This window comes from Polypterus senegalus, chromosome 1 (assembly GCF_016835505.1).
Source record: "Polypterus senegalus isolate Bchr_013 chromosome 1, ASM1683550v1, whole genome shotgun sequence".
Taxonomy (NCBI): Eukaryota; Metazoa; Chordata; class Cladistia; order Polypteriformes; family Polypteridae; genus Polypterus; species Polypterus senegalus.
Window position 1 is genome coordinate 278,941,407 of NC_053154.1, and position 25,117 is coordinate 278,966,523.

The window sequence follows — 25,117 nt, forward strand, 5'->3', positions numbered from 1 at the left end:
AGAGAACTACTTAACGGATTTAGATCTGTTTTTTTCTATAATTTGCATGAACATTGCGGTTGATTTTGCGGCAGCAATTTATAACCACAAAGAGAAGAATGAGGCTGCAGGCCGAGGGGAGAGGGAGGCATAAAATGAATCAATTGGTGCTCAAATTATTTGACACTAGCCAACCCGCGGCGTACCATACGCCACATAATCAGGCCGGTTTCCTGCCAGACGAAGGGATGGGGTGCACGCCGCGCAGTCGCGGAGTGTGGAACGGGAGAAGAGGAGAAGGACGTCCATTCAGCTCCCTCTGTCATGCTAGTCTGCTCGTTCAGTATGCAATGCCCGCTCATGTGCCCACCTCCAACTCATCACTTGAGTCGTTGTCGTCTTTACACAGTCCAGATGCACCTGTGACTCATGTAGACGTTTCATTGCTCTATGCGGTTTTGGCTCCTTTTCTATATATAATCCACCAAGACCCCCGACCACGGTAGTAGCGAGGTGGGAGGGGGGTGTGTACAAAGGGTAGGGACGTAACCAGTGAGAGCGTATGAGTTGCACTTAGTGGGAATTCCACGGTTTGCAGCCCGAATGGGGTTCAACGGCTTACCCACGCCTCTGTGTGCTGGGTAAACACACGCTCAATCTCATGCATAATTATTTATTGAATGCTAAACACTTCTGGAAAGACACAGTTGTCTAAAACGGGTTGGTGTGAAAATACAACAGTAAGTGAATGAAAAGATGGAACTCTGGAGAGAGCAAAATACAACACAATAGTGAACCCGTGGCATAGCAAACGCCGCATAATTATTTATTGATGGTTGAACACTTCTGGAAAGACACTGTTGTCTAAAAATGGAGGGTTTGAGGATACAACAGAAAGTGAATGAAAAGATGGAACTCTGGAGAGAGCAACATATAATTGTCCGTAAGTGAAAAAGACGCAGGTTTGTCGCGGATGCGAATTGCTGTATGTAGCGTGTAAAACAGTTTGCTATGGTGCACACGGTTGTGCGTCGTAACCGAAAACTCGGTTTTTAAAGAATGCTTACTTCATTGTGTTTTAACCTCAGTTGTAAAGGATTGTTTTAAGGATCCCATGGGATACCCCTCACAAACTGTTTTACACGCTGCATATGGCGACTCACCTCTGCAAGAAACATGCCCCTATGAACAGTCAAGGTGGCTCGGAGGTACATGAGGCTCTACGACAGACGAATATAAATGACGCCGTTCTTTCTGTGTTGTCGAGTCCAAGTTGGTGGCCGTGGCTTTGCGAGTTGTCGTATCCAATGGTGTTGGAGTTGGTGGGCGTGGCTCCTCCCTGCATGCCCCATAGATGTCTTACTTGTCAGCGGCTTAGTGAATCCACGCCCCTTCCAGTGTGCTTTCCATGGGTGTCTTGCCTTAGTGAATTATATATATATACTGTACATGCTGTCTCGGACATACACTTCAATAAATACCATTTTAGAACACAACGATTCAGTTCATTGTCCTACAGAATTTTTAAATTCCATTAATCCTCCTGGAAAGCCGTCCCACAATTTAGCATTGCAAGTAGGAGCAACAATTTTCCTTTTGAGAAACCTGATCCCACCCAGACTTTGCAATGGTACCCGTCTCCAAGTCTGTCAGCTTAAGGACAACATCAGAGAGGTGATAATCATCACAGGATGTGACATTGGCGAGAGGGTTTTAATCACTCGCTTCCTCTATTAGCGACAGACATGCCCTTTCAATTCAAGAGATTACAGTTCCTGGTAAAACTTTGCTTTGCAATGTCAATTAACAAGGCCAGGGGACAGATACTGAAGTTGGCAGGGGTTGATCTTAGCTCACCATGCTTCTCACATAGTTGCTTTGTCCCAGGTTAGTTCCCCAAGAAACCTATATGTCCTCGCCCCGATAACAAAACCAAAAATATTGTATATCAAGAGGCTCTTGGATAGGAAACCTATCAATATAAGTTTTTCTCATTAAAAATTGCATTTTTTTTTTTTTTTTATTGATTCTTAAAGTTTGTCCTGTTTCACTACCACAGCCGCAGGGTACAGCTAGAATGTACATAAAGTGCACAAAGAAGTTAGCTATAGCTATGCATATAAAGCACAAATGTGAATTTTCTAAAATTATTGGATACTGGTAAAATTCATAAATATTTAAAGCTAACAATGCTGCCATTGTAAATATAAATAGATTATGATCTGATCTAGTAGATAAGACATGTTTCCCAGATAAATTAACAAAACCCCTTATTAAAGACAAAACAAAGTAACATCATGTATGGTTATAACAGCAAACAGTCACCATGGGTTGAAAAAGGCAGATCGTGTTTCATTAATGTTGCTGTAAAGTAACAGCTTTTTCAAAATTATGTATGAGCATAATAAGATAAACACTGTTGGCACACTATATGAACAGATAATATAGCATCTCCGCTTTGTTTTTCGTTGTTCTAATCAAAGTACTATTTTATTGAGGATAGAAAATACAAAATTTATATTTACCATTATTCAGTTTTATCAACGAGTCCTTTGCAGCATTTACACTGTCCCCCAAATTTTCCAACATCATGTCAATAAGTATAGGGCCAATATCTTCAAAACAAAAATAACAAATAAAGAAATTAAACATCTAATTGTTATAGTGCTTATAAAAATATCTGCCCCTTGGATGTTTCACATTTATTGTTAAACAACATTGAATAACAGTGGAATTTGCTTGTTTTCTCTTCAGCAGGTGCTGGAAGGCTTGCGAGGGCACAGTTCATCAGTGAAATTACCAGAATATATCAAGAATATGCCAGGTGTCCAAATAAGACACTTTAAAGAAAAAGACTGGCTTTGCAATCAAAATGTAACCTCTTGCCAACAAAAGAAATGGAACAGCTCTTCTTTAAAACGTGACATCATTACTATGGAAACGGAGAGAAGGCTAATAAGATCTTAGCTCAATAAATCCACAAGCAGGAAGTTCATAACGCAGTGAAAGAAATTACCAACACAGATGGAGAAAATCATTGACCATAGAAATATAACCCACACATTTAGAGAGTACAATAAGTCCTTATATTCGACTCAATTTAAAGAAGATAAGACACAACCTAATGAGTTTTTTGACTCAGTACAAGTACCACAACTAGATACTCTTAGTGCTGTAGAACTGGATAAACCTTTGACACTCTCAGAATTACTAGGCGTTATAAACTCACTCCAAAGTGGGAAAGCAGCAAGCCTGATGGATACCCAGTGGAATTTTATAAAAAAAAAATGTTTAGAGACAACAACTTCTACCTTAAACTTTTCACCAAGCATTAACTACAATTTTCCCAAAGAACATTACAACATTAGAACAATATACTGTATATAAGAAGTGGCCATTCAGCCCAACAAAGCTCACCACAATCCACCTAACTCTTCTAAAAAACATCAAAAACATCATAAAGTCTTGTTGTCTTTCATGTAGTACCAAGTATTTATGGTTCTCTGTAAAGAAAATCTTCTTAATGTTTGTTCAACATTTACCCTTTAACAAGTTTACAACTGTGTCCCTGTGTTTCTTGATGAACTCATTTTAAAATATCAGTCTCAATCCACTGTACTAATTAACTTCATAATTTTAAACACTTCAATCATGTCAGCTCTTAATCTTTTGCTTAAACGGATAAGACTCAGCTCTTTTAATCTTTCTTCATAATTCATCTGCTTTAGCCCTGGAAGCAGCCTAATCACTCTTCTCTGGACTTTTTCTAGCGCTGCTGTGTCCTTTTTGTAGCCTGGAGACAAAAACTGCATATAGTACTCCAGATGAGGCCTCACCAGTGAGATATAAAGCTTCAGCATAACCTCCTTGGACTTGTGCTCCACACAATGTGCTATATAACCTAACATTCTGTTTACCTTCTTAATAGCTTCTGAACACTGTCGGGAAGTTGATAGCTAGAGTCCACAAGACTCCTATATCCTTCTCATAAGGTGTACTCTCGATTTGCAGACCTACCATTGTGTATTCAAACCTAAAATTTTTACTTCCTATATGTAATACTTTATATTTACTGATATTAAATTTCATCTGCCACAAATCTGCCCAAGCCTGTATACTGTCCAAGTCTTTCTGTAATGATTTAATAGATTCCAGATTATCTGCCAATCAACCTATCATGGTATCATCTGTAAACATAACCAGCTTGTTACTTATATTCCTATCTAAATCATTTATATATATTGAAAATAGCAGTGGACCTAGCACTGAACTCCAACTTCTTTTAGCTTGATGCCCAACCTCTCATGTGGCACCTTATCAAATGCTTTCTGAAAGTCAACATAAATATCATATGCTCTACTTTAATCAAATCCTTTTGCTGCTCCCTCATAGAATTCCAGCATGTTAGTAAAACATGACCTCCCCTTTCTGAACCCATGCTGACTGTTCAGAAAAACTCCTGTACTTTCCACTTGCTGCTTAACCTTATCCTTAATAATTCCTTCCATTAATTTTCCTGTGATGCAGGTTAAACTTACTGTTACTTGGATCAGCCCGGTCAACCTTTTTATATAACAGAATAATATTTGCCAGTATCCAGTCCTTCAAAATCTCCCCAGTGCACAGTGACCTCCTAAAAATATGTGTCAACAGTTTATATATGTACTCACTAGCCTCCTTAAGAACTCAAGGGTAAATATTATCTGGTCCTGGTGATTTGATTTCAGCCTATTTAATCTAAGCAGTACTTCTCCCTCTACAATTTCCAAATCCTTCAAAACCTTCTTAGTAGTCTCGTTTACCACTGGGAGGTTATTCACTTCCTCACATGTGAAGACCTCAGCATCCGCTATTTCACTGTCTATATATTTCACCTCCTCCTTAACTGTTCTTTTACTACTAAAATACTGAAAGAATTTCTTAGGGTCATCTTTCACCTTATCTACTATATTCTTCTCCAATTTTCTTTTAGCCTACCTAATATCCTTCTTAATGGTTGCCCCCATGTTATCATACAACATAAAATTCACTTTGGAGTTATTAGTCTTACATGTCTTATAAAGCTGTAGCTTTAGAGCTTCTTTTTCAAATCTTTATTAACCCATAGTGGAGTTTTTTTAAATTTCATATTAATTCCAAATTTAGGTATATACCTATCTTGCATTACATGTAAAACATTAAACCTGTTCCACTGCTCCTCGAACATATCCACACTTCAAAGCTTATCCCAGTCTATCCCCCTTAGACTTTGCTGCATCTGCTCAAAATCTGCTGTACCAAAGTTAAACATAAGAATTTAATCTTTGTATACGCACACTTACAAAACACTGAGAACTGTATTATAGTATGGTCACTTGACCCTAGTGGTTCAATGACCTCTACACCCTCAATTCTATCTTGATTATTACAAAATGCTAAATCCAGACAACCTTCACCCCACATTGGTGTTTTAACATACTGTGCAAACTGTAAACTGTAAAAAATTTCATCAGAAACTTTGTTGGACAGTTATCCAAAGATGTTGACTAGACATTGTTCTCCTTTCTTTCTTAATGAATCTTAGCCTGAAGAGGTCTATTCATTTTTTACATTTTAAGATGTCTTACTTAAAGGTTTTCCAATGTTGTATCTGTGCTGGTGTCAATAAACACAGGGGACTGCACTTTCTGTATTAAATCTTGCCTGAAGAAGGGGCCGGAGTTGCCTCAAAAGCTTGCAGATTGTAGCCTTTTTAGTTACCAAATAAAAGGTGTCATTTTGCTTGACGTATCACTACATTCATAATAGCTAACACAGTACAACACCCTAATACTATTTGAAAATAGAAAAAATTCAATTTTCTGTTGAAAATTTTTTTTTTAAAAAATGGAAAGGTATAATTAATAAAACTTTAGAATAAGAATTTTATATCGGAGAAAGGGACATTCTCCTTTATTTGTTGTTTTTAAAGATTTGCTCTTGTTGTAGGCTCTCCTCTCTTTCCTTCAGACAGAGGTTGAATTCTGTTTTTTAAGTTTGATTAGATTATATGAAATGTTGTTTTCTTCAAATAAAATCAATAAAATAAAATTAAAAAAAGAATTTGATTGTATCTACCCTTACCAACATTACAATGGAGAGAAATGGTCTTTAACCAGTTGTGTTCTCTTCACTTCTGGTTTGAGACATGGATTTTTCAAGACATATGGTCTTAATCATACGTAGATATAGGGAATCTTTAATTTTATGCCACAATATGACAGGAAAGTTAGCTGGCTGACAAATCAGAATACATCCCAGGCCATTGACTTGTTATCTTAAATCACAGGTTGTTTTTTATTCCAGTTATAGCTGCTACCCATAATCACTGTGTTGGGGTATCTTATAGATTTAGTCATAAAACAACATCTAAATCAATGAATAAGCAAATCATAAATAGTATAAGTAGAGCTAGTGTTAAAATTAGAGTCTCCACATCTTTATTAGTAGCTTAAAGGATAAATTCAGTATTTTTCAAGTCAATCATTGTTTTCATCAAACACAATCATTGTTTATATTAATTTGCCACTAAAATAGTGTTCTAAATCTAACCATTTTTTATAAATGTTAAAAACACCATGTATATTCTTGTACTTTACAATAGGGTTTAAGGGTACACAAGCCCATATGTAAATACAAAAGCCTTAAGACTTACTGAATATGTCCACTATGATTTTACAAAAAACATCTTCTACATTTATTAGGCATCCTTGTGATAATGAAAGGAAGTTAGAAATAATTATTTTATCACAGATACTTGACAGTAACTTTCTTGGAGTAGGAATACATTTCCTGAATGCTTCTCTGCTCATAGCCTCTGTCATGAGTGAAGTTGGCCTCAAGCTATATGCTGCTTATAATTTCTACATTTGCTTCTGCAATTCTGTTTCTGCAGTGGTTACATTCTGACATTAATTGTAAGAACAAATAAATACATGCTCAAATAAGTTATTAGCAAACTGGCATTGCTAAAGTGACCCCTGTGAGTGGGTGTGTATGTCTGGGGTGTCTGCATTCACCCTGCGATGGGCTGGTGCCCTGTACAAAGACTGTTCCTGGCTTTTACCCGATGATTGCTGGCATAGACTCCATCTGTCGCCTGACCCTGCAAAGGATAAACGGGTTAGGAAGATGGATGAATTATTGTTGTGTCTAAAGTGAAGAAAAATATATGAACAAATTCATCTTCTTCCTGGCATTTGTTCCACATTGACACAGGGTTCGCTTTTTGGCAGGTTTCATTCCACTTGTTCTGATCTGGGACATCTTTGAGGGACAGTATTGACTTTGTGCATGTCATTCCCTCAATTGATCGAGCCTGCATTTCTTTGTGGGCCCATTTGGCAGCTCTCCCTTCAGGCTAAAGTGCAAGGCTGTGTTTATCACTGGTTGCTCATTCCTGCAGATCAAGTGGCCATACCATCAGAGGCACATTATTTAATTTAAAAAGTAATTGATGGAAAATACTGAAGACAACAATTAATAATAATAATAGCAATAATAATAATTTTGGGCAGTAAAGTGGTGCAGTTGCAGCACTGCATTCTTGCAGTGAAGGAGACTGGGTTTAGCGTCCAATTGGGGTTTTCTCTGAATGTCAGGTTAGGTTAACTTCTGCTGCTCAAGTAGGCCCACTTGTGTGTGTGTGTGTGTGTGTGTGTGTGTGTGTGTGTTTTCACTCTGAGATAAACCGGTGCCAAATGCAGGATTGATCCTAATTACATTAAGTCTGATGCTTGCTGGGATAGGCTCCCTTTGACTTGCTCATTAAATACTTGGGCATCAATATTCCCCATTTCTGAAGGACATTATGTTGTCTAATTAACATTTATTTCTTAAAAGTGTCATGGAATCCCTTTCCTTATGGTCCTTTCTTTTATTGTTTTGTTGTTCTAGTTTGGCAATTGTTAAAATGAATTTAGTCCCTCATTTTAAATTCTCATGCTACCTCTATCTCCCTGTCGGTCAGCAGTTAGACTTCTCTTGTCTGTCTTTCTACAGAATGTTAAGAAATCTATTGGCCATTTGGCCTTCAAATAATATGAAGCTGGTTAAAAATATACCATCATGATTCTCTGCTGAACCACCTACACTCCTCTATGTTCTTCCTTTCAATGCTCTAACGTTAAGGTCATGCCTCCTCTACTTTAAGTCACTTATTCTTATATGGGCTGCAGCCTACCGTTGTTACAATTTCTTTATCTATGATTGATAATTGCTGTCTGCGGTGGGCTGGCACCCTGCCCAAGGTTTGCTTCCTTCCTTGCGCCCGGTGTTAGCTGGGATTGGCTCCAGCAGACCCCCGTACCCTGTAGTTAGGATATAGCGGGTTGGATAATGGATGGATGGATGATAATTGCTGTTTCAGCTTATTTTACTCAAAATAAAAAAAAAAAAACATCACAAAAAAAAGTTAACAAGCTGCCCTAACTGAATGCTTTTGGTCTGTTTTAGGAGAACAATGTCCCTAGAAATAATCCACATAAACAAAGGGCTAGGTTACCCAAGCTTTAAACTGAGCATTAACCCAAGTTCTGTAAAACAGTAAAGCTATCTGCTTTGACAATTGGTATTTTGACACTGACCAGTACGGCCGAGAAGCTATTTTAAAGTAGTTTCCATTAACACACCATTAATTGTTTCAGAAAGTGTAAATCTAAGTTGTTGAGTGTTTTTCTTTAATTACAATATTTATCTTTCCATAAATGATTTTTTCCATACCTGAAACAAATTAATAAAGACAAGAATGCGGTTCTTAAACCTTAATTATCATTGTTTAAGCTCATTCAAATATATTCAAAATTTAGATAAATATGGTATATATATCTGAAAACCATATCTGATTATGTAACTTTAATGCACAGTACCAAAAACCAATATCTTTAAATGATGCATATTGGTTTAATAAATAATGATTTATTAAAACTGGATTCTTGCGGAAATTCATCAACTTACCATTTACACTGCTATTTACTTTATTTACAGGCTGGGAGCTTTCCTCAATTAGATAGTTGATCTCCTGAGAAGTATAAAAAAAAAATCACCTGGAGAAATTATCATTTAACCATTCTGTTTTAGCCATGCACTCATCATCTGTAACTAGTTAATTTAACTCAGGGTTGTGTGGGCATAAACTAAAGTGAGCAGCAGACACTGGTCTTGGATGGATCATATTCAAACACAAACAAAAAAACACACACACACACAGATACTTATTTAAATTTGGTCAATTTGGAGTTGGCAATTACCCAAACACAAAAGCACAAACTCATTTGGGATATGGAAGGAAAAAATCAAGGGAACAAAATCACATACAAAAAGAGGGATAACATACTAAATTTGATGCACATGGTAACAAGGCAAGTATTCATACCAAGGGCTCTGGAGCTTTGAGGCAGCAACACTAACCACTTTATTACCATTCCTCAGTTACAAATACAAGTCTAGTCTTAAACATTGCATGTAGACTTTCAAAGTCAATCCCATATAAACAAGCTATTGAATCCATTTCACTACATTAAATATATTAAGAGATCAATAATTTTGTAATATCTAGACTAACTGAGTTTATTTCATTTACACTCTTCCTGGTGACACTCGGTTCCAACCTGTACAAAATTATTTGGGTCTAAAATGCCTTCTTTTAAAATCACAATAATTTCAGCTACAATATGTCTCATATTCAAAAATGAAAGTAGCTCAAAGTGTTTTGCAATACTAATAGCTAAATATAGTTAAAAAAAATAAAGTAAAAACTAAACATGTTATTTATGCCAGTAGAAGGCACATTCAACTTCTGTACATCTGTAAGGTAGTCAGCTACATTATTAAAATAAACGTTCTACAATTCATGGCTTCGATATTCAGATCTCAACATACCTTTGGAATATTGTTCAGAAAAATATTCAGATTTGATGCAGTAATGTTAATCAACTCAGGACTGGTGCTAATGCCTTTTGAAAAGCTGTTGCTGCTACAGAACATAATGATATTTCCCACTCTGGTACAGAAAATAAAAAGCACATAATTAGCATAGTTAAAGCAGTAGTAGATCATTTGCATAGAAAGAAAAAGAAAATATACTTTTATAAATATATACTTAATGTAGATAGATAGATAGAAAAAACTCGCAGATCTGGCCCATCTTAAATCCATGAGTACCTTTCCGTCAGCGTCTTTTGTTCTGTAAATGTGCCGATAAAGACAAGTAGCAAGCAGCCTGGTATCCCATCCCCCCACCGACACAGAATGTGCACAAAGTTCTCCCAGCTCATGCCTTGATTGATTATCTGGGAGTGAAGTGCTGGAGTTTTAGAGTGGAAATAATAGATTGTTATTTGGAATACATGGGTTTCGTGTGTGTTCCGTTTCTACAATAATCTGTGTAAACACATCGTTAAAACAGAATTTTTTTTCACATTTTAGTAGTAAATGACAAAATGTTGTCATAAACTATATAATGTGTGAAGCCTGAAGTCCAAGGATCAAATAAAAACTTTCACAAAAGGTTCAAGGATAATACAACAGCTTCTGTGGTGTTGCAGTAAGATTTGCTGACTTGTAATCAAGAGTCCCCGGTTCGATCCCGAATGTCTCCTATATTTGCCGTTTTCAGTAGTGTTATTGTTAATATTATACAGTACATACATACATTTGGTTTGTGTCTGTAACAGACGGTATACATTTATAGGACTTGTAAAAGTTACCGGGTTTTTTTTTTTCACTTTTATTCTCTCAGTCACAATCACGATACATACTACCGTCCTAGGGATCTGACGCTGTTAGTTTTTATTTGAAACTGGGAGTAACTGTAGATGTGAGTGGTGTTTTGAGGCAATGGAACTGGACATTCTCTGATCTGGAGGGATAAAAGCTGACACAAAAACGCTGGTGAATATGCCTTCTTCATATTTCACCGTCACTTAATTTTTTATTCATTCAGTTTTATTCAGTGTTCCTGCTTATGCTGAATTAGTATGCACCTTATGGTCTATGATCTCAAAAAAAAAAAGCAAAAACAGAAACATAGGTATATATGACATTTGGAATTATTCATTTTATGACCCGTATAATACACTTCGGAAAACAATGTGGCACGGATGCAACATTATTCGTATTATTCATATTCATTCGCATAACATATTGCACTTGTAATCAGTGACCGCATGTTTTTTTTTTTTCGATCTTGCAAGTGTCCACTCTTAGGTGTACAGTGCTGTTTCTTTTGTACTCCAGGACATGCAGAGAAAAGAACTGTACAGAGAGGTAATTTCAGCGCTATATGCAATCATTAAATTCAAATGTTAATAGTTCACACACACGCAAGGGCCATCCTTCCTACATTTACAACATGTGTACCTGTTCCAATGCGCACACTTCTCTCTATGCTGTGGTTTCTATTACACACCTGAAAGAAAGAGACAATATATGTGCCCTTCACAGCACTTCACTCCCAGATAATCAATCAAGGCATGAGCTGGGAGAACTTTGTGCATGTTCTGCGGCTGTGGGGGGATGGAATTGTAGGCTGTTTGCTGCTTGTCTTTATCGGAACATTTACAGGAAAAAAGACGCTGACGGAGAGGTGCAAACAGATTTAAGGTGGGCTGGATCTACAAGTATTTTCGTAGGCTCTGGCAATTCTAGTGTTAATTAGAAGAAAAAAAAATAATGCATTCTTATTTTAAAAATTATGCCAAAAATGTTCAACTGTATCTCTCATGTATAACAATATGTTACAAGATATACCTACAGTAAATGTTTACTGTCTAAATAGCAAATTCAATACAATTTGTACAGAGATTTGCCTGAGTACACAGTCCCTGAAAATTGATTAAGTTGCAGACTGAGGTCAGGGCTGACAGTTTTCCATGATTGCAGACTCTCTTTTTTTAGCTTTCACTGCAATAGCTTTTCCATCCACATGATGGAGTACAGAGCTTTGAGGAAAAATCAAGCATGTGCCAGCTTTTACTCGTGCCATCTGTAGTCTAGCCAAAACAATTATGTTAGCAGTCTATTTATGAATGACAGTATGAAGAATATATACTTTTTATATATTCTTTTCCATGGAATTAAAGAAATCCTTTGCTTATGTTGAAGTGCCCTGTGTATCTTAGACTAAGGGGGTAAAATATAGGCGTCAAGTTAAGTTAAAGAGAGAAAAAAATGTATATCTTGAAGGTAAGGCAACATGAAACAAATTAAAATGTGAATAAGCATCATTTTTTTCAACAATATTATAATTTGTATTTTATATTTTACGTAACCTATGAAAAAATTATGCCATTTTAGGGTTGTGACCCTGCCCTGTGAGAGAACTGTCAGGTGAGACAATGCACTGTCTGAGGCAAAGCCATGCAGGAATAGCTTTAAGTGAAAGAGCTTCCGAGGTCAACAAAAAGAGAGATAACCAGAGTGCTTTTCTTAAAGAGTTAATAAAATAGTTATTTTATAGATCATTTGGCAGCAGTCAGTCTTTCCTCTGCTGCACCTCGGTATGATTTTCACATTAAAGTATCAATTTTTGAAGCAGCCAGTTTGAACATGCAGTTATGCACACTACTAATACCATGCTTTCTTTGATCTGTGAAATGTTGCATGCATGCATTGTAAATAGGAAAATAATGAGCTAATAAACATAATGTACAGATGAAATTGCAATTAATTTAAACTGAAGTATTCCAAACCTGAATTGCAAGGTGAAACAAACTGTTAATGATGTCATACATAAGACTTTGCAAGGTTTAAACCACTTCAGTTTATCCGAATAGGTGCACTAGGGAAGAATTCAGATCTGTAGGAGTAGTCAAAATTGCTACACAACTGATTGTTAATGCAAACTTCACGCAAAGTCAGCTTGTCTACATTATGATTCGACATTTCTACTTTTTTCTTCTTGGGTTTAATCATTTTTTTAGTAACATTACCATTTTTCCTGATGTTTTAAGACGTTCAAAATTCAGTTTTGCGGTTATTGGGTTTTTTCAAGGAGATACTCAGTGGATACAACTTTGTTAAAGGCTATTTTTATCGTTAGTTAGTGTCTCCAGCCTTCAAGAAAAAGTTTAGAATCAGGTGCTGCATAGGTTCTGATCCCTCTTCCACTTTTGACTCTCAACTTTGTGTTTTGCTCTTTAAAACGAGACACCCTGGATCTTAAGCTCCTTTTGGATATGGCTTTCACCTTGGTTTTTCTTTTCTCTTGCCCCTTTAATTTTCAACTGTCAGTCATTTTTCTCATTTACTGCTCACAAAACTTTATGGGGTTCTTGTTTTGCCCATTACTGTCTGTGAAGCATCTTGCAGTCTTATTACACATTTGTTTTATTGCCCTGAATAATTCAATTCAGTCTGAAGTATATCAAAATGGTCTGCAAGTCAGAAACCATGCCGGGGTGGGATGTCAGCCCATCACCGAACACAATCAAATCATTCCCAAGGTGGTCAATGAGGTGAGGTATATTCTGGGTAGGCAAGGTACAGCCTAACCAAGCTTTTGGGGCTTATTTTGGAGTCCTTAATTTAAAATGTGAAACACACATACATTTTCGGCATTAGGGTTGCAAGGCCAGAGCTCATCTCTGAAGCACAGGGTGAAATGTAGGAAACAACCTAGACAAAGTGCAAGTCCAACTATCACATGGGGTCTATTGTGACTCATCAAGTCACTTGTCATGTACGTCTTTCAGGATGTGAGAAGAAAACAATATTGCCCAGAGAAAAAAACAGGGGCAGGATCCAAATCCATTAAACTCGATCCATGATGTAATGTGAAACAGCTAAATAATTTATTTTAGTTTAAATACTCACAGGATCATCAGTGTTATTGCCCATAATGTCCAGTAGAACCCCTTTCTTTTGCAGTTTGTCCTTTCAGTTTGTTTTTGGTACATTCTACCACCACAGTTGTCACAGCAGCGGCAACATGAGAAGCAACATCCAATCACAGGGACAAGCACAATGTACAAAACTCCAACGACAACACAAACCAAAAATCCCACCATGTACTTTAAGATCTGTAAAACACAAACACAAAGGTTGATCATTTTTTTTAATCAAAATTACACTGTGTGCCAATTGCAACCGATAGCATTCATTTTGAAATCTGCATATGATGTAAGTGAAAAACTACTACAATCAGTGTATTAAAATGTACAGTACAAGTGGAATATTGTACCTTTTACCAGTGTATACTGTGGATAGTAGAGCTATGAGGATGATAAAGTAAAACGTGCCGAAACTGAAAATTTGTAAATTGTAAAACTGTAAAATTCTGTACATTTCTGACTCCTTAAACACATGTAAGCACTAAAAATTAACATTATTAAAATTAATATTAATTAATAAAAGCTAGTGTATGTGCCCACATATTTTGGAAATGAAAACAAATATATATTGTGCATTAGCTGCACAATTGAACAGTTTATCATACTAATTAATGTCCTATGTAAACAGATCCACAGATCAATTTAGGGAAACATTGCTGTAGCCAGAAGTTCTGAGAGCAGTTTGCAGAGACTCCTTGAATGACTAGTTTGCAGGTGTAACAGGGCCTGCCTTTTCTAAAATGAAGTACTAATGTAGCACTGGTTCCTGGGGTTCTTTTTACATCTCCTTTAAACCCCAGGATTTGCATCCACAGTATCCACAAGCTACCCACAGTAGTATCTCTTATTAATCTGCCAAGTCTATTCGAATAATGCTGTAAATTACTTATTAGTATCAATATCCCTCTCACTAGAGACTTTTTATCTTGCCTGGAGAGTTTTGGATACCAGCAGCACACTGATGTTCCCAACCATTGTAAAGGACATATCTTGGACCTGATCTGCTACTCTGGTGTTGTCCCTCTCTATCTTACAGCAGATGAGCTCACTATAACTGATCATTTTCTCATTTTATTTAATGCTAAACCTACTTTTTCTATTACTAAGCTCCTCCGTCTCATATCTTTTTGTAAAATTAAGAATATTAGCTTAAATGCTCTGTCTTTTAGAATTGATTCCCAAGTGGACTTTTATAATTTATCCACTCCCGAAGAATTGGTCTCATATTATAACACTGGTCTCAATGGTATTCTTAATTCTCTTGCTCCGCTAAAAAACAGATCTGTTTCTTTTTCTGCCCCCTGGTTTATGCCCGAACTGCGGTTTCTGAAAACAAAGGGCAGGCAACTTGAATGGTTATATAAAAAAAACGCACCCTTTGTCCACAAAGAGATGCATAAAAATCATTTACTTTATTACAAGGACTGTATTATAGCACAAACCAAATCTAACTATTACACTTAGTTAATTTCTTGTAATAAAGGTAACACCAAGTCTTTGTTTTCATTACTTAATAATGTTACACAACCTCCAGACTCTATACCATCTAATCTTTACTTGACTGCTTTCTGTAATTCTCTTAACTTTTTTAATGAGAAAATCCAGAGGATACATCAGCACCTCGGTCCAGATTCTCTCTGTACTTCTTTTGACCTACACTCGCCTATTCATTCTTTTTCTTCTTTCCAGCTCCCCACTTCCTCAGAAATCTCAGATCTCATCTATAAATCTAAGCCATTTACTTGTCAGCTGGACCCCCTCCCTACAGTTCTGGTTAAAGCCTGGATCCCCTCTTTGGTCCTTCTCATTTCTGCCATAATTCGCTCTTCTCTCACTACTGGTATTGTTTGTTCCTTCATCTTTTAAAACTGCTGCAATAACCCCAACATTAAAAAAACCTGGTGCTGATCCTACTAACTTCAATAATTTTCGCCCTATTTCTAATATGTCCTTTATCTCCAAAATTCTTGAAAAAATAGTAGCTATCCAACTCCACTCTCACTTATCTCATAATAATCTATATGAAAAGTTCCAGTCTGGTTTTCGCCCCCTTCACAGTACAGAAACGGCACTTGTTAAAATTACCAATGACCTTCTTATGGCTATTGCCTTCGGTGCTGAGTGCGGCCCTTGATACTATTTGTCATACCACTCTCCTTAATAGATTATCTTTGACTGGAATTACCCACACTCCACTTGATTGGTTCAGATCCTACCTCTCAGGCCACACTCAGTTCATTCAGCTTAAACCTACCGCTGTTACTTCAGGTGTGCCCCAGGGCTCTGTCCTGGGGCCTCTTCTTTTTATTATTTACCTTCTTCCCCTTGGCAATATCTTTCGTAAACATAACATTAATTTTCACTGTTATGCTGATGACACCCAGCTCTATCTTGCAAGTAAACCCACCTCTTCCTTTCCACCATCTTCACTTATTGACTGTATTGCTGAAATGAAATCCTGGTTTCTTCGCATTTTCTTAAACAGTGACAAAACTGAGGTTCTCCTCATTGGCTCAAAATCATCATTATCCAAAGCCGATAATCTTTCTTATGTGATTGATAACTCTGTTGTTTCCTCATCACCTCACATTAAGAGTCTGGGTGTCATCCTTGACAGTACTCTATCTTTCCAATCTCACATTAAATAACATCACCTGGTCTGCTTATTTCCACCTATGTAATAGTAATCGCATCCGCCCCTCCCTCACTCCCCATATCACTGCCATTCTTGTTCACAGTCTTGTTACTTCTCGTCTGGACTACTGCAATTCACTCCTCTTTGGTTTCTCTAATAAATCTCTTCATAAGCTTCAGCTACTCCAGAATTCTGCAGCTTGCACCATTACTCGAACCTCATCTATTCACCATATTACTACAGTCTTGCAGCAGCTTCATTGGCTCCCAATTAAGTTTCAAATTGATTTTATAATTCTGCTGTTAACATTTAAGGCCATTCATAACCTCGTCCCTACATAGCTGTCTGACCTTCTTCATGTTGCCATTCCCTCCCGTAACCTTAGATCCTCTTCCTCCATCCACCTGATCATCCCTCTCGCCCGTCTAACCTCCATGGGGAGCAGAGCATTCAGCTCTTCTGCTCCTAAACTCTGGAATTCACTACCTACTGAGCTTAGAAATATCAAATAATTTTCAACCTTTAAATGTAAACTTAAAATGCATCTGTTTAAAATGGCTTTTTCTTAATGATTACAGTGGCTTTGTTTGGTTTTAATTTTATATCTTCTGTTTTTTTCTGATGTTTTAAGTTGTTTATAATGTGTCTTTTTATTTATTTATTTATTGTTTGTTTGTTCTGTGTTCTTGAGTTCTCAGAAAGGCACCTTGTATAAATAAAATGTATTATTATTATTATTATTAGTAATAGTATAAAATGCAATGTTTTGTTTGTGCAGTGTGTATTCAGTGCTATTCACCTTCACATAATGTACAAAATGACATTGTGAAATTATGTAACTATGGATTACATAGATGGTTTGACAGAGGCATGTAATTCTTCTCCTAAATATGGCCAGATGATATTTTATTGTATACTTCATTTAATATTATAATGATAAAGAAAAACTTCATCATTCTTGCATAAAAGCTTCAAAACACTGCTCTCACTTGGTTTAGTTCATACTTACTGTATCAAATCACATACAATATACACAGAAAAGTTATTTAAGTATGCCTTAAAAGCATTCAAAGCAGAGGCATGGTGGCTTTCATGCAACAGAGCTAGGACTGTTACTTTTTCATTTTAACAATAAAGAGTCTAACAGCACCTCTAATTTAAAAAATGATTTAAATAAAAATGGTTTAAATTGCTTGCTATCTGCTTGCTATCTCCAAAACAAAAATGCTTGATCAATGATGTGTTTTTTTCTAAGCATCACAGCCCAGAATATAATTCACCCAAAAAACAAAAAGCTGGAGCTCAGCTGCACAGACAACGAAGGATCAAAACCAGAATCACAGAATAAAAATATTTAGATTGTTATTGAACCCTCCTTATTCTGGTGTCATTGCTCTATTTCGAAGCTCTTCTCCTGACAACAGGAAAGAAACTAGAGATAAACGGAGAACTGTAATCCAAGGATGAAAGGATGAAAGGATTTTGTATTCTGCTCAGCATAAATTTATACCATAAAATGTCCAGAATGTGATTAGTAGGCCTAGGTCTTCAGAACTGTGACTTTGTTTGATTTTAGCTATGACTATGCTTTCTAACTGAACATGGATCACCCAACAGAAGAAGACTATTTTTGCTAGGGATACTTTTGACTGGAGTTTTCGTTTTCCTCTTCTCAGCTGTAAACAGGCCTGTCTCTGTGATAATATTAATGGACATATTGGTAGAACTCTTTCACATTCAGTTTGAAATTACTTTGATTCACTGTGTGTTTACTATAATCTGTATTTTATGTGTGTGCATTATGTACAGGGTACAGCAGAAATAACTCCCACATTTCAAAGGAGGATTGAAATAAAATGCTACGAGGTATCACAAAAAACTTTTTATTTCCCAAATGTAGATATGAAAAAGTTTTTTTACTTTAAGTTTTAAAAATTATATCGTCCAAATGGTGTCCTTGACGGCTGATACACATTTGGAGCCGTTCTTGGAAGTTTTCCATCACTTTCATTAGCATGTCGGGCGAAATTCCTTCAATTTCTACTTGAATAGCCTCCTTTAGTTGGTCCAAGGACCAAGGACGATGTTTGAAAACCTCCTGTTGCCCTTACTCTTTGAACCACAGCAAAATCGTTTTCCAGTCTGGAACACTTTCATTAGCACGTAAACCGAACCGCGTGCGAAACACCCTCTGCGTAGCAGCTACAGATTCACCATTTTTGAAAAAATCCTCCACTACAAAGCCTCGATGCTAACCCAACCACGGCATAATGACGACTGAAAACTTTATTATGTACCGTACCATGTGGAATGGATCGCACCACTCTACCTGCTTTGGGGACCCCACAGTGATTTTTTCAAAATGTGGGAGTTATTTCTGCTGCACCCTGTAGTTTGTAAAGTTTAAAATTATTGCCTGCAAACATGTTACAGTGCTCTGAGTTTGCAGTTAGTAAAGGTTTGGGGAACTTTAATCAGTACTAAAACTAGGCTCATGTACAGCATATGTTATCAATATATTTCATCTGGGGCCAAATTTTCTCAGATCAAACACTTTTTAAACCAGGATCATACAATAACACACATACACACACGCATCTCGCACACTTGAACAGATGCACTTCTTCCTGGAAATTTTCATCCAATCACCACATCATTCACATCACAAGCAAATTAAGTTAAGTAATTCAATTAAGTAAGTTCAAATCCATCAAGTTTCATTTTGCATACAGTTTTGTGAAATTAGACACTAAAATTCATTTTGCACATGCAGAATGTAAACTCACTAAAAAAGATTCTCTGGGCCGAAAAACATTCAGAACACCAGTGAAAACAAGTACTGTATATTAGTACCTTTGCTGGATATAAAACATACTATACAGGAACTAGGCCATTATCGTTACCTAGCAGCTATTATTTTTCATTTTTTTGATTCCTGCAGATTAGAATAAGCATACTCCAACTACAGTGGAATATGTTTTCTCTCTCCAACACACATTTTTAGGATTAATTCAAGATTGTCATCTTAATTGGCAAAGTAAACATTATACTATTATTTGAATATCCAAAACACAGATCTCTACGGTTCAACAAAATGTGTACATGTGAAATGAGTCTGATGATTTTTTTTTTTTATCTTGAGAATAGTTAAACACTAAATGACAGGTAGGTGCACATGGAAATTGCAGAGGAAAACATTTTGTGTCAATGGCGCAAGATTTGCTCTGAACTACGCTGCAAATTCAGTTTCATGGAAATTGTAGGCTCTTTGTTATAGTTGGTCCCAATCATGTAATTTTTACTTATTAGCCAGAAAGTAATATTCAAAATTCATGTTGTAAGTTAGCTAGCAAAATCATCTCTGTCAAAATGTCTCAAGGGTAATATTAATACTGAGATCTTCATTCAGATGACACATGGACCAAAATGTTTGTCTTTTCACTGCTATTACTGCAAATATTCCAGAATTCTCTGCCGACCTGTTGGATCTGGAAAGAAACATTTATTATCATAAAAAGAGTACAATGTCTTTAGAAAGATCACATTTTTACTAATCTTATCCATTAAAGTCTTAGAACTGCTGCAGAATAATCAAGGCTTTGAAAACAAATTACCATTACAGGAAGGAAATTCTGACCTTTCAATAATTCAATCCGATCAGCCAACACGTACTTTTTCTCCAATCTTCATGTATACTGTCTAAGCATACTAAAGTCTTCACATATAGGCATTTTATCAAAGCCTACTAGTGATAAATCGATGGATGTTATGAAATCACTGAAACAAATACTGTACCACTCTCATCTGCAAATGCTGCATGTCATGTTCACATCTTGGCAGATAATATCTGCAGCTGTGTGACAGATGGTGTCAGGTAGGTTGATCATAGGCCATTTTAAATAATCCTGAGACAATACTGATATGGTGCAACAGTGAATTTAAGTCCAATGTTTCAAATTATAACAACAACAGCAGTGTCATATAGGCTGGTGGGCTGTGCAGGCTGGCTTGAGCACGTATTCTTTTTGCTCTAACTGCCAATTTCAAGTCATTTGTGTTCCTTGCTTTTGAGGTAGTTCCCACTTTTAGGTGTTTATAACTATGGAAAATGCAGATGGTGATTATGTAATATCTTTGTCAAACTTAAATTGTTGTCTTTGAAGTTGAAGCACCAAACATGGAGAAAATTATTTAATTTTGTTTATGAATTCTCTCCTGCACCATGCACCCCTTGTTAATACAAAATTCAGCGCTTGCACTTTTTCAAACTCTCAGCATGAGCCTGATTTTACAGATGAGTGACATTTATAACTGAAAAGAAGAATGTGTTGGAGGATGGCTTGGAGCCAGATCTGGACTCCAGACAAACTAAGTGACAATCCTGGGATTGTTTTACTAATAAATCAAGCAATCTACTCTAAGCCATATTGACAAGCTCTATAAACCAAAGTGATGGCAAGCTATTCTCTGCAATCACATATCAAAAAGGTGGTTTATGATTCATAATAACAAACCAAATATTGGAAGGCTGATTGTCTAGCTCAGATGTAATGGTGTGCAATGCAAACACACCACAAGGTGCCAGTTGATGAGGAACAAACTTCAGTCTACGAAGCAAACACACAGGTAACAGAAGGCACAGGACAAACTTCAAAACAGTCCCTACTAAGCCAAAGAACAATATATGAAACAAACAACATACTTTAATTTTCTACCAAAAAACAAAAAAAACTTATATTTTTCTAAAAGCAGACTTTTCCTTTTTTGATAAACAAATACAAAACCAACATGTCTTATTTAAACATTTTTTTTTCTAATGGATTTTCTAACAAGCAGCATCTCCTCTATTCCAAAACTGCCTGTGAGCAGAGTGAACTAGACGCCATGTATGTATTATGTTGCTAAATACACTAAGTGATCCAGGGGAGCACAAAATATCTCAGCTGAAGAGTTTGAGCTGCTCAGTTTCGATAAAAGCCACTTCTGTTCTGTAACTCCCCCTTCAATATGTCTATATTTCTAGAGCTTCAGCTGAATCCATTACTGTCACCTATATATTATGTAGAATTCAAATTATAGGTCAAACTCAAGAGATTTTCACCTCTGCTAAAACAATCTCTCAGCCTGGCTGCGGAAAACACCAACACAGGTAACTGATGGGGATAAACATCTTTAGAATCCTGCAATTGAACAAATGAGGATGAATAATTAAAACATGAACAAACAATGCTTAATAATATGAAATTCATAGGTACTCAGCTGTGTGTGAAGATGGCTGCTGTTGGCTGAATACCCTAAAAAAGGTAAAAAACAAATGCAAATCCTCAAAAAAGTACAATAACTTTTTTCTTTCATCATTATGCTGACATAATATTATTACAGCTGTTTGTCTACTGTCTATTGCTTCTTATAAAGGATGTACTATTCTCTTTCTCTGATTCATGTTTCCATCTCACTTGAAAATCTCTTTTGGTTTACTTATCTGAGTCTTTCTCAGATTGGAGTCCGCAACTATAGCCATAGAAGAATCTTTCATGAATAGCACTTTCCCAGCTGGTCTTTTCTTATTTTATTTTTCTTTTCCTCATATTCTAAAGTGACTAAGCCCATCCCTGTGCTGTTTATCAGCTTTACTCTCATAAAGGTTTTTCTGCTCAATCTGCCGTATGTACTGTGAGCAAGTCTCTACTTTATTCCTTTCTTATGTATTAAAAAGGAGAACATCAAAAACACAACAATAATGAAGGAAAAAGAATACTATATGTTTTCATTCCAAGCTGAAATCCTTACAGCTCATCCTCTTTCTCCAATAACCATGCTGATGAACCCTGGTAAGTGACATGATCATTTCATCCCAAATTACTTCTAAAATTTATGGGCTTGATATCCTCTCCTCTTTTCTAAATTAATTAATCTGACATAACTAATAAACATCTCAACCCCTGTGTTAATATGGTTGTTATTTCAGTTATGATAACAAAAATAAGTTTCCTCTCATTTGCAAAAACTACACACATTTGCCCAATGCTGACATGGAAGCAAATCTGATAAACAAACCTAATCAAACAACTTACTTTCATCCATCCATCCATCCATCCATCCATTATCCAACCCGCTACATCCTAACTACAGGGTCACGGGGTTCTGCTGGAGCCAATCCCAGCCAACACAGGGAGCAAGACAGGGAACAAATCCCGGGCAGGGCGCCAGCCCACCGCAGCGAACAACTTTCATTAATACATATTTATGATTCATTGCATCCGAAAACATTTTCAGACTTTCATATATAGGCTGTTAAGTAGGACTTTATTATCTCAAATGTACAATGCTGCATATCATACATAAACTTACTTCTAAAACTACCTTCTTGTTGCTGGATACAATTAAAAGGAGCTTCTAGGTAAGACTGTCCTTTTTCCTTGTGTTTATCTGCTCTTTTGATGAGGCTATGAATAAATGCAAATCCTTATTATGTGCATCTTTCACATATTATACTGTAGTTAGAAGCTATATGTTGCTTTTAGCTGACAATGTCATTCCATTTTACATAATGAAACATTTGATCACATATATATTCTGAATTTATATAAAATTTTGAAGACCCTCCGATTACAAAATACTGTAATCTAGGTAAAGTCTGAATAGCTCCCAAAACTACCTATTTTTGCTCTATCACTCCAGTTACTAATCATTTTGAATATGTGTTAACTGCCCACTCTAAACAGGGATACTGTATATTTAATGAGGTAAATACTTGGCTGTCATCTGGGACCAATATATCTGTTTTAGTTCTAGTTCTGTCCTGATGATTTCCAAATCTTAATTTTATGATCTGTATGATGCCTCTACTTCCTATTGTTAGAGTAAAATTATGTCACTGCTCTCCAGATTCATTTGGAATGGGAGAACACCTAGAGTGAATCACTGTTTTTTATTCATGAAATTCATAAGGTGATTACTGGGTGCTGCAAATAATTTAAGTCATGTAGGATACTGTCCCATCTCCATTATTTTGCTCAGGGACAGTGAATTATTCCTAAGCATAAGCATTTTCAATGTCACTCAGATATGGTACTTTCTTAATAAATAGTGCATATCCACTTTATCCATTATCTCCTTATTATAGGTCTAAAGTTATACCTAACACACACACACACACACATATATATATATATACATATATATATATATATATATATATATATATATATATATATATATATATATATATATAAAGTGAGACACAAAAAGAACTGGACTGTGCTTTTGGCTTTCCTGGAAAACCTTCTGGAGGTCAGCCGGAAGTGAATCATGGAACTATATCCCCTCCTACATGCCCTCTCAAACCACCGACCAGCTAGGTATATCCTGTGAATAGCACAGTAAGTATTTGCACAACAATCGCTACAACAGTTGCCGCAATAGTGTTGGGTGAAAAATATCAGTGAATCAACATCAAATTTCTCACAAATTTTCTCTTTTCCGTAAAGCAGTTTTTGACTGAAAAAAAACATTCCTGTCCTCGATCATCCTTGCTATTCGCACGATTTAGCTCCCTGTGATTTTTACTTGTTCCCGAAAATCAAAAGTGACCTGAAGGGAACACATTTTTCTTTAACAGATGAAGTGAAGACAAAAATGGCAAGCCTATTGAAGAGCCTCAAGCAAGAAGACCTCCAACACTGTTTCAACCAATGGAAGATACATATGGAGGAGTGCAGAGATCAGGGGGATTGAGGAGTATATAGAAGATGTTTAGAATGTTGTAATTCATCAATAAATATTTTTTTTACCAATCCGGTTATTTTTGTGTCTCACCTCGTACTGCTCAAGAAAATTAAAGTAACACGTTTTAATCAGAGTATAGCATCAAGTCAATGAAACTTCTGGGGTATTGATCTGGTCAGTTAAGTAGCAGAGGGGGTTGTTAATCCATTTCAGCTGCTTTGGTATTAATGAAATTAACAACAGGTGCACTACAGGGGCAACAATGAGATGACCCCCAAAACACAAATGGTTTAATAGGTGGAGGCCACTGTCATTTTTCCCTCCTCATCTTTTCTGACTTTTTCACTAGTTTTGAATTTGGCTACAGTGTCACTACTGGACCCTACAGAGGTTAAACAGGGAGTCCAACTTCTCTAGGATGGCACATCAATATGTGCCACTGCCAGAAGGTTTGCTGTGTCTCCCAGCACAGTCTCAAGGGCATGAAGGAGATTCCAGGAGACGGACAGTTAATCTAGGAGAGCTGGACAAGTCCGTAAAAGGTCATTAACCCATCAGCAGGACTGGTAGCTGCTCCATTGGGAACAGGATGAGCACTGCTAGAGCCCTACAAAATGACCTCCAGCAGGCCACTGGTGTGAATGTCTCTGACCAAACAATTAGACACAGAGTTCATGAGGGTGACCAGGGGGCCCGACGTCCTCTAGTGAGCCCTGTGCTCACTGCCTGCCACTGTGGAGCTTGACTGGCATTTGCCATAGAATATCAGAACTGGCAGGTCCACCATTGGCACCTTTTCATAGACGAGAGCAGGTTTACCCTGAGCATACGTGATAGACATGAAACGGTCTGGAGAAGCCGTGGAGAAAGTTATGCTGCCTGTAACATCATTCAGCATGACCGATTTGCTGGTGGGTCAGTCTAGGGA

At 36.6% G+C, this 25,117-nt stretch overlaps 1 protein-coding gene across 1 annotated transcript in view; it reads right to left on the reverse strand.

Moving 5' to 3' along the window:
* prom2 (prominin 2) overlaps positions 1-25,117 on the reverse strand; it is a 152,813-nt gene that overhangs the window by 89,804 nt on the left and 37,892 nt on the right. Inside the window, exons 4-7 of the mRNA XM_039775157.1 lie at positions 13,810-14,015; positions 9,877-9,997; positions 8,953-9,016; positions 2,505-2,594 (exon numbers count right to left, since the gene is read on the reverse strand). Of these exons, the coding sequence (XP_039631091.1) occupies positions 2,505-2,594; positions 8,953-9,016; positions 9,877-9,997; positions 13,810-14,015 (481 nt within the window). The remainder of the gene's footprint in view (positions 1-2,504; positions 2,595-8,952; positions 9,017-9,876; positions 9,998-13,809; positions 14,016-25,117) is intronic.